The sequence below is a fragment of the Dunckerocampus dactyliophorus genome, chromosome 13, assembly GCF_027744805.1.
Source record: "Dunckerocampus dactyliophorus isolate RoL2022-P2 chromosome 13, RoL_Ddac_1.1, whole genome shotgun sequence".
Lineage (NCBI taxonomy): Eukaryota > Metazoa > Chordata > Actinopteri > Syngnathiformes > Syngnathidae > Dunckerocampus > Dunckerocampus dactyliophorus.
The window spans coordinates 24,755,343-24,772,959 of NC_072831.1; the positions used below are offsets into that span (position 1 = coordinate 24,755,343).

Consider the following 17,617-nt stretch of genomic DNA (forward strand, 5'->3'; position numbering starts at 1 on the left):
CTACCATGCGATTCTAAAAATGACTGTGAATTTTCAGGAGAACTGGTAGAAAAATCCCCAAAACATTCAACCCTACAAATAATCATATGCAATCATACACATTTGTGCCTTGTTTTGTCTTTTTGTCTGTGTGTTAAAAAAGAAAATAAACGCAATATTCTCCTAAAAGGAGAAAATACATACAGTCACCGGGGAAAATGATTAGACCACCCTTGTTTCTTCAGTTTCTTGTTCATTTTAATGCCTGATACAACAAAAGGTACCTTTTGTTTGGACAAATATAACAATGACAACAAAAAGAGCTAATACGAGTCACATTTTTGGGTTAGTACAATGCTACAGTATAGCTAATCATGTAAGAACTTAAGTGGTTTTGGTTATTATGAAGAAAACCATGGAAGTTGCTAGATATCAGCTCTTAAATGAAACTCTTCTGAGCTATATTTGTTATCATCATTATACACTAGGTTCCCAACTTACGAACACAATTGGTTCCAGACGGCCGTTCACAAGTCAATTTGTTCGTAAGTCGAACAAAAGGTAATGTTACCAATTATATGGGTACTACATGTACGTGTATACATATATACATATATGCGTATGTACTGTATGTATATATGAGTTTGGATGTAGTAGTGATATTAAACAAGGATAACTAATGAAAAAAACAATAATAATAAAAATGATATAATAAAACGTAATGATAAATGTTATTTACCTTTGAAGAGGAGTTAGAGGAGGAGTTATTGAAAAAAAAGACAAATCGTCATCGTCAGTAGACTCTTCTAAAAGAGGTAGTTCAGGGGAAACTACTGAGGTGGAAGGAATTGGCGACGAAGGTGCAGACAAAGGTGTAGGCATTGGTGGCAAGTCACTTGGTGACGACGGTGCAGGAGTAGCAGATCTACGTTTGAAGAAGCTTTCAATGGAAGTTTGTATGGTCTTCCTTTTCTTCTCCTCGTAGATGATACGGTAGCACTGTACAGCACCATTTTCAAACAAATTCAAATGACAAAAGTATCGCAATTTTTGACAAAATACATGAAAATATAGACCAGTCAGCTTGCATTCGTATCTCCGAATGTTCGCAAGTCGGATGTTCGTAAGTGGAGAACCCAGTGTATTTGTCCAAACAAATGTAGCAGGCATTTAAATGGATCAATAAACTGAAGAAACAAGGGCGGTCTAATACTTTTTTTCATGACTGTATTGTATGTATTATACCATGTTTCAGGTCTCTTCTTCCTTGTACTTTATTAACATCATCAACTGTTTCTTGAAATCGTTAATTTTGGTGCATTGTTTGAGTTCCTTACTCAGTCCGTTCCATAATTTCATTCCACATTCCACAAAATAGAAATAACATTTTCAAAAAAGGACACAGTTTTCTTTGGCTCATGTCCAAAGTACTTGAGAGGTCAACATTTGTATTGTTATCATCTGTTTTTATGACATTATGACATATTTATTTAAATGTCATCCAAAAGACGAGCAGCCGTTTCAATTGCGCGGAAATTATTTTCTGTTGAATAGTTTATACGGTAAATGTGCATGAAGCCACATGATGCCTTGTGGGATACATTGTCATCCCCGATTGTCCCAGGTCGTCATCTACCACCATGCATGTCTGGTCCAATAAGGATTAGGCTTTACTAATGTACTAACAATTTTATTGGGTGCAAAAGTCACCACAAATGTTGTTTGGAGTCAAGAGCATCACAGTAGAAGTCTTGTTAATTGTTTTCTAGCAGGTTGCACACGTTGATGTTGCAGACAGTCACAACCAGATGTCATCAGGTTTTGCATCGTGATCTCCCCTCTCACCTCTCCCCTCCTTCCTCATTCTTCCGACAATCATCACGCATCAACAGGCATGTGAACCCGGCATTTGGTTCATCTCTTTCTCGATTTCCAGCTCTTTTTTTTCTTTCGCCTCTATTTTCATATGTATTCGTGCACTCCCCTCGTGTTGCGGTAATTACCTGGCATTTGCATTGCAAACCCCCCCACCCCCCCCCCCCCACCCCCCCCCCCCCCCCCCACCCGCCCTCAGCTCCTCCGCAGGTGATTGAGCTTCATTTCCCCGGCAGATAAGAGAGCAAGCAAAGAGGAAAAGAGGGAGTTGCAGCAGGGTGTGATGTTATTCTGGCTGGCGTTACACAGAGGAACGACGTCCTGAATTCTTTGTCACTTGTAGAGCGTGTAAGAGGAGGACGCATTACGCGCCCACACATAAATAATCATCCTTATTACCATCACATCACTTTGTCAGGCTGTGTCTTATAACCTTAGCTTACAGCAGTGTAATCATAATCATTCAGTCCTGGTCCTTTCCTTTTCAACTGCCACCTGTTATCTTATTCGGACTTGCAATTTGGTTTTATGCATCTTTCGCGATCCATAAGCCGCCTTGTGTGCTAAATGGTAGCGTATGTGATGATGTCATATAATAGTGATGCGAAGACGTATTGTTCGATCGCTGTCGCTGTTAGCAAGCTTGCGCAAAATCTACACAATTGATGTTCTCTATTTGCCATTTTGAGTCACATTGGAACCCATCCACCTAAGAATGGGAAAAAAAGTACAGTCTCGTTCTTACGCCATGTGCTATGAACCACAGGGTAGCCTGCTAGCTAACAACGAAACACAGAAATTATGTGCAGTGGAACCTCTGTTAGTGTCATTAATTTGTTCCGATAGGTCCGACTTGAACCGAAAAGGACTCTAACTGAATCAATTTTTCCCATAAGAAGTAATGTAAATCCAATTAATCCGTTCCAGAAAGCCAAAAATGTTAACACAAAACACGTTTTTATAGTTTTACAATTATAGTTTGACATGTAGAAAACAATTTGAAATGCATATAAATTAGGGCTGTCAAGCATACCACCGCGACCCTAATGAGGATAAGCGGCATAGAAAATGGATGGATGGAATATTTCATTGCGATGAATTGAATTTTGTCCATAGTTAACTACAGTGTATATATATATATATCTATATCTATATCTATATAAAATCGACATTAATCTTACATTATGAAATAAAGAAGCCAATTCTATGAAAGTGGCATTCTTACAGTATTTTCAAATGTGTAAAAGAGCGCATCATATCTCCAAGCATGCTGTAAGGCAGGGGTCCCCAAATACCAAGCCACGGAAAACATTCAGGAACAATGATTTAAAAAAAACAAATAAAAAAAACACTTAAAAAATGTAATACTTTGTAAATAACTGCATCAAATTTTATGCAAATGGATGTCAATTTTGGAAATTTTATTCAAAAAACAATGTACAGTTAGAAGCACCACAGTTTTTGCATGTTTATGCGAGTGGCGACTTGTCCCACTTTGTTCAACGGTCCGTGACCTCACCTTCTAACTTTCCCCCACACAGCACAGATAGACCACTATACTGTATTTTTTGCCTTTTTCTTTCACCTCGTATTTGGTCCCAAATGCTGTGATACCATGTGGGAATGCATAAAGCTAATATTTGATTACCTTATTGAGTGCTAATGTGTATATTTGTGCGGTGCACCTCTCTAAAAAACAAACTCCAAACTCTAATGCTATTTACATCCATTCACGTCTTCAGCCGCGGTCACACTGACAAAAGCCCACAAATAGCTGTCCTCGGCTATGCCTGCCGGTAACTAGCAACTCCTCAACCAAATTTTAGCTCGCAGTTCAATGCAAAATATCAGCCGAGAGACGGCTCGTGTCTTAAAAAAAACAAAAAACACTCGGATACCAAGATACCGCTGTATAAATGACAATTAAAAGTGCAGCGCTCCACCTTGTCACGTCTTTCTCACAGTTGACGTACGTACTATTTGACAACTCAACTCAGAGCGAAAGTAGATACAAATAACTTTGGTGTAGTTGCGAGTGCCATCTGCCATGGCTTTGAAGTTAAAGCTACCATTCAAAATACCCTTTTGTTTGTCCATTTCTCCTCAATATTTGCTCCTGCTTGTGGCTCCATATCCTCCGCTGCGTTTTCTCCAACTACGGTGTGGGCTAAGGCTCAAACAGGACGTGCGCACATTAATCGTTAAAGGAAACTTCCACGTCAACTTTGACAGTCCTAATACAAACACATATAAATGATGAATAAAAGGGATAAATGAATATTTAAAGGGATAGCTCTGATTTCTTTTGACATGAAGTTGTATGACATCCCCATCAGCAGTGTCGTACATCAACAGTGACTTACACCCGACTTCGTCCCGTGAGCCCAGTTCTGGTCGAATTTCGGTGAAGTGGAACGTAGTTCCGGTTATTTGGTGGGGCCATTTAAGTAAAGGCTTTGGCTTCTCAAAGCAATTTGCGTTCAAAAGAGTAATGCATTTGCATCACAAAAATGCCTCCTTGAAAAAAATCTGACCTCACAAATCGCTCTGTGTTACTTTCGCTCGTGTGCAGCCATCTTGTTTACTTACGTGTTCCACAGCTGATGAAGATGCGAGCGTCGCGGCCATCAAATTGTGCCTTTTTTTCTTTTTAGAATACGACTTTTTTCCCTGAATATTTTGACTTTATTCTCGTAAAGTTACTGCTGGCTTTTCCATTTCTGCTGCTGTGCGTTTTTTTTACATTTTCCAACTATTTCAGGTTTCTGCCTGTAAATTTTCTTCTTGTAATTTTGACTTTACTCCGTTAATATTTTGACTTCATTCTCGTTACACTATGACTTTTTCCCCAACCTAATTTCCCAAAAATTATAACTTTATTCATTGTTTTGTTTGTTTCTCATAATATTACAACTTTTGAAACAAAAAAAAAAAAAACATTATTTTTTTGTTAATATTTCAACCCTGTGCTACGAAAATGACATTATTCATCCTCGCAATATTATGAATGTATTCTCGTAAAATGTTGACTTTTTCTTGGTCGAATATTAATTTTTTTCTCTTAATATTTTGACGTTATTCTTGTAATGTTACTGCTAGTTTTTCCATTATTCTGGTGTTGGCTTTTTAATTTTCCAACTATTTCAACTTTCTACCTGTAAATGTTCATCTCGTAATTATGACTTTATTCCCATAATATTTTGACTTTATAAAATTATATTTTTAGAAAGTGCCACGGGCCAATAAAAAAAACAGCTGCTGGCCGCAAACGGCCCCTGTGAGGCAGTATGGACGCCCCTGATCCAGTGGTTTTAAACCGTCAATGTCGGTATTGTTGCTCATCACACGGCTGCACAGTGAATTAAACAAAACCGACTAACGTTTGTCAGTTCTTTGTATTGTATATTATTCAGAATGCTGTTGCTATTTATTTGTTTTGTTTTTTGAGTGCGTTCAACAAGCTGTTCCCTTTCTGGATTAACGCACCCGAAACCACAAAAGACGTACGTACTCAGCCATAACTACTCCAACATGTGAGGCGTCCCCTCCGCCGTAAACGAGCGCCGACAAATGGCACGCTCATTTGCATGCCGAACGACGCGGATATTTATTTAAATTTAATTTCATTCCCGCACGCAGTGTGGCATAGGCTTTTTGTGCCAGAGTCATATTAACCCCTTGACTAGTTATTATGCGGTGCACGAGGTAGCCCACGCGTAATGAATATTCATATCCATGGCGTTACCACCGGTCACCCTACCCCCTCCAATCCTCCACCCTCATCTCCTCCTCCTCAGCCTCACTGTGCTGGATCGCTGCTTCACACTCAAGTCATTTTTTCCCTTCTTAATCTCTCTGAGCAAACGGTGTTTCTGGTGGCGTGCGTGGACCACACAGGCAGAGGAGACAATGTCAGATAAGACTCAGATGCCGAGTAGGGAGCGCGCCCTCGCGGGACGAGAGGAAAAAATGGTCGTCGCAGGTAATTAACATCATGTCAAAGTTTGTCACCAAAGTGCTCAGGTGTGGTGCAGTCGCGACACAGCAAAAAATGAAACTATAAAGTTTTTAAACTAAACGTTGAAATACATGCTGATGCACAAACAAGCCCAACAATTTTCAGGGTTGATTCCGTCATCTGTTTTTTGGTTTACATTGAAAAACATTGAATTAAAAAAAAATTTAAGTATTCCCATATATCTTTCTCTGGAAAATGTATTTGAAAGTGTATTTGACTTGCAAAAAAAAAAAACTTGTCCTGATGAAGTTTAAATACCAAGTTTATGTAGGTAGTAAGTTTATGAAAAATAAGCTCTGATTCTTCCTACTCCCTTTCAAACATGTTGAATTGTGCAAGAGTAAACTTCAATGTATCTTTGTTAAGCATGTTCAAATGAACATATAATTAATGTGCTCCGTTACTGCAAAAGCTGAAATCTTAGATTGGTGTGACCATTTACTTTTACGTACGTATAGTATTTGTGTACGCAAAGACCAATTTGCTTATCGTAAGTAGCATGTACTAAAATCAGATGTATATTAATTAAAATAAGCAAAAATAATCAGCCAGGCCAAAAAGAAAATTTGCCAAAATGCCAGTTTACTTGTTTTTTGTGTTTTGGGAAGTCATATTTTCTTGTTCTGTTGGCAAATAATTTCCCTGTTTTAAGTAATATACTTAGATACTACTTAGATGCGACTTAAAATAAGGTCATTGGTCTAAAATAGTAAAAAATATATATATATATATACAGTATATTATTAGTTCAAAAATAAGTTTTGTTTTTTTAAATCTTTTTTGCAGTACACTGGCACATCATCTTAGTAAACTGACTACATAAACTTAATTTATTTTAAAGTTTATCAAAGATTTAAAGTTTTAAGTGAGATTAAGAAATTGATGATATATATAAATATATTTTACTGCTCTTTATAAAAGTTTCATAAAGTAAAAAAATATGATTTTATATATTTTTATTAGGTCTGTCAGTCGATTAAAACATATAATCATTATTTAATCACATTTTGTTCGGAGTTAACTCATAATCAATCACAAATAATCACCTTTAGAAATAAGTTTTTATCTATCATAAATGTACCTTTTGTAAGATAATTTTTAATCAAGTTTTTTTAATACACCTATCAACATCAGATTGGACAATATGTTTTCTTTGTGCACATTTTTGTTTGCTAAACATTCTGTTTGTTTGTTTTTTTTAAGCAATGCAACACAAAATGGACTCGAATATATAAAAAACAAACACAATGTACAACGAGTATACATTGGTCTGATAAACTGTCCAACACTGAAATATAATTTTCTTCAAGCAAATAATCTCACCAAATATAATTGTGACTAACATTACAAATAAAGGTTTGTAAAAGCACCCACCAACTAAGTCAAATGAAAACAGGATGCAGAAGAACAGTTAGGAGTCTACAGAACTAGTATACTGTATACTGTAGTGCAGTCAGGCTATAGCTTATACGTCAATTCAAAACACTCTTTTACAGACATACACACACATACACTCTTGTACACACATTTCATCACACTTTTCTTGGTCTGGCGACTTCAACAGCGTGGAAATATGACACAACATGCAAGTTTTATTCTGTCCTCTTGAAAAACAGCAGTTCAAGCACAAATGCTAATAAATTGCTTATAAATAATAATTATAATAATAATAATGATAATAAATTCCCTTGCAAGCCTTTACTGCCATCTCATTGAGCGTTGTATGTGTGCTCGCTCTGCTTTGTCTACACATACTAAGGTGACACAAGCCCCAAAGCTGTCTTTGGCTATATGCCTGCCTGTAGCAGCTCGTAACCCAGATTTTAGCTTGCAGCCGAGAGATGGTTCGTAAAGAAAAAACACTCGTTAGTTGGGACACTCATCTGCCAAGGCACCACTGTATAAATGACAATAAAAAATAACTGCAGCGCTCCAGGACATTCTCTAAATTCTTCAGTTTCTCCATCTGAATCAAGCAAGTGACATTTGAGAGTCGACGTACTCTGTGATTAGATACAAATAACTTTGGTCTTGTCAAGAGAGCCCTCTGCCAGGGTTTTGAAGGTAAACTTACCATTCAAAATACCCTTTTTTTTACTTCATTTCTGCTCAATATTTGTTCCCGCTTGTGGCTCAAGATTAACTGCCACACCCCTGCGTTTTCCCAAACTACGGTGTGGGCTGAGGGCCAAACAGGACGTGCGCACGTTAATTGTGCGTCAAAAAAATAGTGCAGTTAAAGGGAATTTTGTTAACTCCGTTATTAACGCATTAACTTTGACAGTCCTAATATATAAATATTTCGCCACTTTGCGGTTCAAATTTTGCAACTTCACTCTATCACGGTTTTTCAAAAATATCTGAATAAATCATATTTTTTCATGTTTGAATACGTCTATTATTAGTCAGAAAATGCATTTTTAAGCTGATTTTAGGTATTTTTTTGCCTAAATTAAGCATTTCCAAGCATCAAAATGGCTAAATGAACTCAAATCAAACTATAAGGCATTCAAAGACAAAATAGTATTCTACACTGGTCACTAGGCGTGAGTAACGGTACTGTAATATTCAGTGAGACACACAAGCACCAATTCAATTCAATTTCATTGTATAGCGCCAAATGAAAACAACAGTTATTTCATGGCACTTTACACATGAAGGTCACATTCATAAATGAAAAGAGAGAACCAACTGAAACCCCACATGAGCAAGCACTTGGCGACGGAGGCAAAGAAAATCTCCCTCTGGGGAAGAAACCTTGAACAGAACCCAGGCTCTGTGGGGTGGCCGTCTGTCTCGACCGGTTGAGTTAAGATATAAAAATAAAGGGATAGATGGTAGATCAAGCCAGAAGTCTTGGTCTTGGTCATAGTCCAAGGAACATAGAGGAGTGTCAGTTCTAGGTATGTGATTTAGCAAAGAGGTAGGTTTTGAGTTTGAGACAGGGTGTCTGCCATCCGGATGGTTCCACAACAGGGGAGTCTGATAACTAAATGCTCTGAGTGGCAAGTAATTGTAAATTCTGGTAGCGTAGTGTTCTCCTGGGTTGATAGGGTTCTACATTGTAGCAGCTCTTTAAGATGTACTGGTGCCTGACCGTGTAGTGCTTCATATGCAAGAAGAATTTTAAAGTCAGTTCTAAATTTGACAGGTAACCAGTGCAGTGAGGCCTATACGGGTGAGATATGATCTCTTCTTCTGGTTCCGGTTAATATTCGTGCGGCAGCATTTGGACTAAGTGAAGGGTCTTTAAAGATTTCATAGGGCAACCTATTAACAGATACTTACAACAATCCAACCTGGAGATCACGAAAGCATGAACAAGTCTATCTGCATTTGGTAGCAGCAGGAATTTCTTTGTTTTGTAAATGGAAAAATGCTGTTTTTGACACTTGGCGTATTTGGGAACTAAAGGAAAGGTCCTGATCGAAGATGACATCAAGGTTTCTGACTGTATTGCGGGGGGTGAGTGGTTTGGTTAGGTTTCATTGATAAGTACAGTGGTGTGTCATCTGCATAGCAGTGGAAGTTAGTGGAATATTTTGGAATGATATTGGCTAAGGGGGACATATAAACGCTGAACAATACAGGTCCTAGATGGGATGCCATGACTGACCTTCACGTGTCAGGATTCTTTATGACTAATGTGTCGTTTTTATTATGTATTGAGTAAAACTAAGACAGTAACAACATCAACATCAAATTACAAGCACAAAATCAATACAGACCCACCATCCACCAGTCTGAGCACTGAGTTTGTTTTTCAGAGAAGATTATTATGTTGCTGTTTGATATGATTTGTGTGGTAAAAGGCAGTGTGCTAGCATGAATTAACTTGAAGTTGTGCGCCAACAAATATGAACATTACCACTCAATAACATCAAAACTTACCTTTGTGCATTCCCTCATATTTGAGACCAAATATAAGGTGAAAGAAAAACGGTAAAGATACAGTATAGTAGTCTATTATCTGTGCAGTGTGGGAGAAAGTCAGCACACGTACAATGTTGCCTTCAAGGACCATCGATCAAAGTGGGACCGGTCACCGCTCACAACAAACAACATATACTGTACATGCAAAAACTGTGGGATTTGGAACTGTATTTTTTATTTTTTTAATGAATTAATGGCCCATATTTCCAAAATTGATTTGCATTTATATAAAATTTGATGTAGTTATTTACAAATGTATTTTTTTAAGTGAACTTTTTTCATCATTGCACCTGAAAGCTTCTCGCCCAGTTTGGCCCCGCCCATGCACCGGTACCAGGCCGCGGCCTGGTACTTAGGGACCCCTGTGCTCAAGTACACAAATAGGTTATACTACTGTTGTTGCCCTACTTCGTGTCGCATTTTGGTTGAGTGCAAGGATACCCAATATGTGTTTTCATCTTGTTTCTTCAATTATTGATTTAGTTGCGTCTGTGTAGTTTGAATGGAGTGCTTCCCCGCCATCACCTGCCCTCGTCTTCCTGACAAAATACATCACGTGACAAACATGTGAGCGCATCGGGGGAACACATTGTCGTAGCGTCCAGAGACCCATCTGGGCATTATGCGCATGAAGGCTCCACCCCGTCGTAGGTTCCTGCTCCGTCTGTCCAAGCAGCTCGGAGACGCCGCATGGCACAAATCTGTTCCACGGCAGGGGGGAGTGGCTTAGGTTTGTTTGAGTGTGTCCTTAGTTGGAGTTGTGGTATGGAACAGCATGTTTGCAGTCAATAATGGCATCCCCACTTCTTTTCAAAATGAACATCACTTCTATCTTGGCTTTAAAAGATGCTCCATGTTCTGATGTCCCCTCCCAGTCTCCCTCCTGTCTTTCTAATGTACTTGCTGACCTTGGTGAGAATGATCCAGTGGCAGATTGCTACATGGTAGGGGCACACCAGCTATTATTGTCAGGCAGTGTGGGATAGACTGCCAATATTTCTTCCAAACAGGATGGGGGAGGTCAGCTGACCAGCATCAATTTCTGCTACATGCTCCACCATAACTCTTAACAGCAGCTTCATGGTGAAGATAGATAATTTTATATATATATATATATACAGAGAGGAAAAGGAAATATATATATATATATATATATATATTTTTTTTTTCTTCTTCTTCTTCTTTTATTTTCCTCTGTGATCTTTTTGCTAACTCCAGATGCCCTTGTAGGTTAGTGAAATGTATGCAAGGCGGCAAATTAAACATGCAAATTGTGTAGAAACAATACATAAATAAACGAGAGATTTGCTCAAGAGCGGAGATTTAAGTGGTCTTCAAATCTGACCTTAAACAAGGCTTCTGGATATGGATATGAATAATTTGTACAGTAGCGGTCAGATATTTACATGTACTCATAACGGGCATGAATGCCATATTCATTTTGGGCCCCTAATGATTTATTTGAATGTTGATCTCTTTCCAAGGTGTAATGAGTATACAATCTTCAATCATTTTTTTTTAACTATTTATGAAACTTTGCTCTAATTTACACTGGGTCAAAATTATACATGCAGTCTCAAATGTATACATACACTCGCTTCAGTCTTGTAGTAAATGTTGCGGAAGGTTCCACTGTGTCTCTTAACTGGACAAGGCCTGGCCCTATTAACTTCTTGTTAATGATCTTGATTGAGTGCAGCTGGTAGTTTCTCTTTCACATCATAAAAAGGGTTTGTTTGATGGCACTTACTGGAACAACCAATCCTCAGAACAATGGAAAAGTATAAGAACATCAGTGATGATCTCAGAAGGGGAGTTGTAGTTTTACACATTTTGCGAATGTCTTTTGGAACCATTTTGGAAATACTGAAGATTGCAAGATAATCAGTTCAAACAATTTTATGTACAGTAAGTCCAATATATTTGGGTGTGTCATCAGTTTGCCAAGGTCTGGAAGAAGACCCACACTGTCACCCTCAGATCGAGTTGCAGCCACACTATATAGACAAAAGTACCATGTCGGTTCACAGACAGACATGAAAGTGAAAAATTAAAAATATTTGGAGTTGGTCCCATGTTTTCTGAGATGACTTTCCACTAAATTTTTTTTAGTGTCCGGGGATTTTTGCCCATTCAACAAAATGACAGTTGGGTCTAAGGTCACTGATTTTGGACCTGAGAGATTGTCTGATTGGCAATCTCAGTTTTTAGCTGTGCCCTAAGGTGTTTGTTTGTGTTGAGATCCAGGCTGTCAAGTTCTTATACCATATTCATTTAACCATGTCCTCTATAGGAGAGTTCCTATTCAACTGTTACTATTAAGTTGTACACACAGAATTGTTCAAAATGTCTTCATAAGGAAGGTGAGGAATTAGAATTCAAGGCTGGACTAAGGTGTCTAGCCCAATCATTGAAAGTCTTCAGATGTTGGTCTTGATAGATTATGGTTCCTAACATCAAGGTGAAGTACAGGCAATTGAAAACAAGGCATCCATCCCTATTTGGAACAAGCCTGGATCTAATTTCAGTAGGCCTTATTCATTACAGACCTTGTGGATGTGCTTCCCAATCGTACCCCTTCTTATTGTTTTTCAGATTGGGATCTATGAGCATGTTCCACCATCTAGCATGTAGAAGACAACTGAGCCATTGGTAGTTATTGTTGTTCGTAGTCGATAGCAACTGATTTGGTTGTTAGGATGCAGAACAGAAACTTGGACCACTCTCACCATCCAATTTTGGGGACTCAAAAGGTCTTCTCAGTCATGAAACCTTCTTAAGAAATGGAGTTTGATAAATGAAACATAACAGGGAGTCGGGTTTTGGAGCCACACAGCCACATTGTGTTGTTCATTTGGCTGTTATCAGTCTTGGACCACCTCCCCCAACAGCCTTACCTCCCCTCCCCTGTGTTACTCCCCCAAACACTCATCCTCGCCCCTTCCCATCCTGCCATACAGCAGAGGGTAGTTGGCACCAGTATAAAGCTTCAGCCTCCTCCGACGACTCGTGCCTAGCACGCTGCCAACCTATGTGAAGCTGGGAAGAGGAGTAGCAAGAGGGAGGGAAGAGAAAGAGCAGAGAGGGAATGAATTTTTTTTTTTTGGAAGGGAACAAACCGAGCAGTCTGGAAATCGACCTTACCGTCACAGGTTTTGGCATCCGGGATAGCACCCCTCCCATGTTGCGCCGCTTGGACTCCAAATTTTGGTGAGAACCACGGGGGCCACGGGTTGAACCGGAGGCTAATAAAAACTAAATGCCCACAAAAACCAGTCAAACAGGACTTTATCAGCCCTTTAAAAAGATACTGTTGTTTGTTTTGTCCTGGACTAGTAATGACCATTTTAACACGGCCACTCGATTTGATATTTTGATTCCGATCAAGCCACACACAAACATCATTGTAATGGCAACAATCTAGGTGACCCAAGTGTTCCGCTGTATTGTCAAAACAAAACGGGCATCAAAGGAATTTTACCCATATCTCTTCCAAGTCAGGGAAACTCCATTTTGCGAATCCCCCCAGCCTGTTGTTGTCTTGAGTAAACTCGCCAGTCGTTGTGGCTGCAAGGTGGGCTGCTTCTTTAGGCGTTTAGGCGTGTGAGAGCTGGAGAAGGGAGGGAGTTTTGGGGTTATGCTTGTGAAAGGAGCCAGCCTGGCACAGCCTGGGCTTTTGCCAGCTGCTCCATGGGGGGAAAAATGAGTTTGAGAGGTCAGTGTGGGAGTGATTAGATTGTGTTGGTGAGAAGCGCATGAGGCATGATGGGAAAGTGTAAAGTGAAGATGGTGAGCAACAGCACTGTTTGTCTGTGTTTTCTTGGGTGTCATTGTGTGTGTTTGTGTGTGTATTTGCTTGTTACTTTTACCAAGAACAAATAAATGAAAGCCGAGCAGCTGTTTTGATGAAAGTTTGTTGGCAGGAGGGTTTGTCACTGAGCTGGGTTTTGCAGGAACTACGTAATTGTGTACAGATTCCTGTAAAACCTTTTGAAGGGTTTTGCGGGACACTTTTTGGTTCAGATTAAGGAATTTACAGTTCACTTGCATTAGGGCATAGTGGGGTTGTCATCCTGCAGCTAGACCTGCAGTGCAAGTTGGAAAAGGCTTGAGGTGTGTGATAGTTATCATTACCGCCACCTACAGTACTGGAGGGGAATCGCAGGCAGTGTATCACAAGCTCATGATGATTTATTGTTTCTCATGTTTGGAATTGTTTGGCATTGGTGGATTATAACCCCGTTTAAGTTTGGGTTTTGAACAGTTCTGCATACAAACAACGTTATCAAAAGGTTAAATAGACCGGCAAAAGAAATGATACTGTCATGTGGGTGTGCACCGGTATGAGATTCTGACAATATGATAACCTTGGGCAAAAATATCACAATATTCACAATATTATAATCACAGCTCAAAAATGTGTTACTTTCAAATATCTTTATTGAAAAGAGAAAAAAACAGTCATTTTCAAGGAATAAAATTGAACATGATGAAAGTGGAATTTAAAGTGTATTTAAAATAACAAAAATAACTGAAATCTTTCTAAATAAATAAAATGCATTTTCAGTGCAGTCTACTATAGCTAATCCTGCAACGTCACAACACAAATATTTTCGTAGTTAAAAAAAAACAAACAAACAAAGCAAAATGAAAACAAATGCAATCAAATGGCTCAAGAAGGTGACAGCATGAATAATAATAAAAAAAAAAAAAACTTGAAATGCTATGTTAATGTGCAGGTCACACTTTTCCACAAACTTCTGTTTCCGGGTCATGTGATTGTTGTTAGCAACTGAAAAGTGGTTGGTGCTTGTTCAGTGGAGAGTAAACGGATTATACCACTTATCCTCAACTGTGCAGCTAACGTCGGCACTACCTATGCCCGACTTTTGGCAAGACAGCCTACGCCCGTGGTTTTCAGCACATCGAAGCCCATTTCATACATGCATGTAATTAAAATAATGGTTTTCTCGGTTTCGCAGTTTTCAACAATGAAATAAAAAGCAACCTAACTTTGTCAATTGAAGAGAGTAGAGTCAAGTAGTTATTTTCTTTCTTGGATGGATTACGTCGCCGTCTTATACACTGCCCGAAGTCATGGAGATCTGAAAGCTTCTCTCATCTTTTGCATCTTCTTGGCCATTTAGTCATGTTGTTGCTTTGGCAGGCTGCTCTCTTCTCCTCCCACTCCTCCTCCTCAACCACACTTGTCTCACTCATTCTCCTCGCGCTCACTGATTCGCCATATTCAGTACTTTTTTATTTATCACTTTGGTCAGAAACAGTCATATAGTAGGAGTTGGAGGAAGACTGCTTCTGTTTTCCCACCACCTATACATTATCCTCTTTTTGTTGTTGTTGTTTGTTTAACTGAGAAAGTACCCTCACAGATGTACAGTACGTGCAAGTTAGTTGCAGCTGACAGAGCTCTTTAACATGGCTTGGCACTTCTGCACAAAGGCAGAACAGGACTGCCTGAGGGCAGCAAGTGACAATTTAGGAGTTGATGCTACTGCAATCTGTTACTCCACACAAGAAAAGTCGTCTGGTGTCATTTTGAACCCTTGAATGTATAATTTTGCAAACGGTTTGCACAAGAAACGTTACGATGTTAATATTGTGTATGTAACCAGGGTTTCCCCTAGGATTTTTTAAGCTGTGGTGGTGGGCTGCAAGGGAGGCGGACTGCCGCCGCTGTGTCGTGCTGCTGCTGCGTCGCTGTGTGCGCAGATTTTTTGTTTTAAATATTTAAATTTACCGTCGGTAATAATGTCAACATTAGGGTCATTTTCACAGGCTTGAACACCAAATGCATGAATCAACTTGAAATGCCTTTCTCTCGGCCTTTTCTTTCACTCCTTATCTGTCAAGTGCCAACAGGGCAGACTGGTGATTCCGGTGCATGTTTTTCAAAATAATGTATAGTGAAAGGTTTTTATGTCATTTGATAGATATTTTAATTCAAATGAATTGTGGTCAATATGTAAATAATAGGCTATACATGTGTCTATATAGCACAAGGGTGCTCACACTTTTTCAGCCTGTGGGCTACTTTGTCCCAAAGGTCTACCTACCACTATAAACATAGAGAATCAGCAGAGGGGTTAATGTCAGCTGACTGATGTCATATGACAATGAAGTGATGGTTATGATGTAGGTGGGACGCGACCAATACTATCTTCACGATCGGCGTAATGGGCACCCCTGATATAGCATATATGTCCATTCATGCACTGTATTACTTAACATTGTTTTCATGTAAAAATAACAAAAAAAACACCCTCATTTCCACGGTGTGGTGGCTTTTATTGAGCTGTGGTGGCCCGCCACGATCCATTACATGTAGCGAAAACTTTGGTAACCGTTCAACAACACAACAGAGGCGCAGCGGTAAAAACACACACAGGACGGGACTTTTTAACTTATTATGTATTATTATTATTTATTATGTATTATTGAAACTGAAGTGATCTGTTACGTATAATTTTTTCTTATTTTATTTTCTTATTTTTCTTAACCCTCCTATTTTCCTTTTGTTTTTATTTTTAAGTGATTACGTTTATCAGGACACTTTTGCAGAGCTTCTGGATACATGAATTTCTCTTGAAGATAAAGTATCTATCTATCTAACATAGCATCTAACATAACATCTAACATAGCAGTTTTCCTATTGCAACAAAAGCCTCTTTTCCACAGCTGCTGTCACAGAAGTACATTTGCCTTTTACACAGAACCTAGTGATGGGGAATACTGCTGTAATTATGTGTGCTTTCACACAACAGCACATGAGATGCGTGATTACATGAATGCCAACGTCTGATGCGACGTATATAATACATGTCTGACACTGACAATTACTCTCAACACAAAAGGGAAGGAGAAGTGAGGATTCCAAAGTGGAATATTCCGTGTTGGTGCTGTTCACACAGAACAGCGACACTGCAGAAAGTGTGCATTTAATGGGCCGTGTCAAAAGGGCTAGTGAGTCATTGTTGCGGCGACTAGACAGACTGGTTGTTGCTCTGTTACCCAAACGGTGTTCTTTACGGATGAGACAGGATAAAAAGATGCTAACAGTAATCGCTTAATCAAAAATTTACTGCAGGTAGCCACAGGTCCTCGGCCTGCTGTTGCAGGATAACACCATGTAGGAAATGAACTGTTATCACTCAGGTTAGACTTTGTTTGCATTCAGGTCTTTGTCACACATCGTATCTCCTAAGCAGCTCTCTCGGCATATCTCGCGTTGACCTCTGGAGCGAGCATCCATTATTGTCGTGTGCCGAAGCTCACAGTGCACCCAGTGGCTCTGTTTATCTGTAGACTAATATTAGTGGTTGCAGTACAAACCAGCCTTGCTTAGTGGAGATTTGCTTGCTAAGTCACCTCAGTCTTCTTAGCAAACACTAATCCCTTCACCCCCCCACCACACATCTGCGGGTTGCGCAGACACCACATGCATGCCTACTTTGGACGCAGTGACTTCCTTTTTAGCGCACTAATGCCGCGCAGCACCCGTTGGCAATTAAGCGCCAGCCCCTTGCCACCTCTCAGCACTTTGTATTAACACTATCTCCAGGGTTCCTATGCAAGTATGGAAACGTATGGAATTTGATTTGATAAATGTCTAGCTTTGGAAAAGTATGGAAAACGGAAACTAAAGCATGGAAAAATATTGCGTTAATGTTTCAAAGACCGTTACCCCTGTTGTGTTTTCTAAAGATAAAATTATAAATAACTTCCCAAAAGAAAGAAATGAAGCAATGTGTTTTTCTAAGGCGCTTGCTAGGGCAGCTAAGATGTTTGTGTGAG

The 17,617-nt window shown here is 39.2% G+C and overlaps 1 protein-coding gene across 1 annotated transcript in view; it reads left to right on the forward strand.

Moving 5' to 3' along the window:
* Positions 1-5,652: 5,652 nt before the first annotated feature.
* msrab (methionine sulfoxide reductase Ab) overlaps positions 5,653-17,617 on the forward strand; it is a 53,373-nt gene continuing 41,408 nt past the window's right edge. Inside the window, exon 1 of the mRNA XM_054795758.1 lies at positions 5,653-5,836. Coding sequence (XP_054651733.1) covers positions 5,764-5,836 — 73 coding nt within the window. The 5' untranslated portion in view covers positions 5,653-5,763. The remainder of the gene's footprint in view (positions 5,837-17,617) is intronic.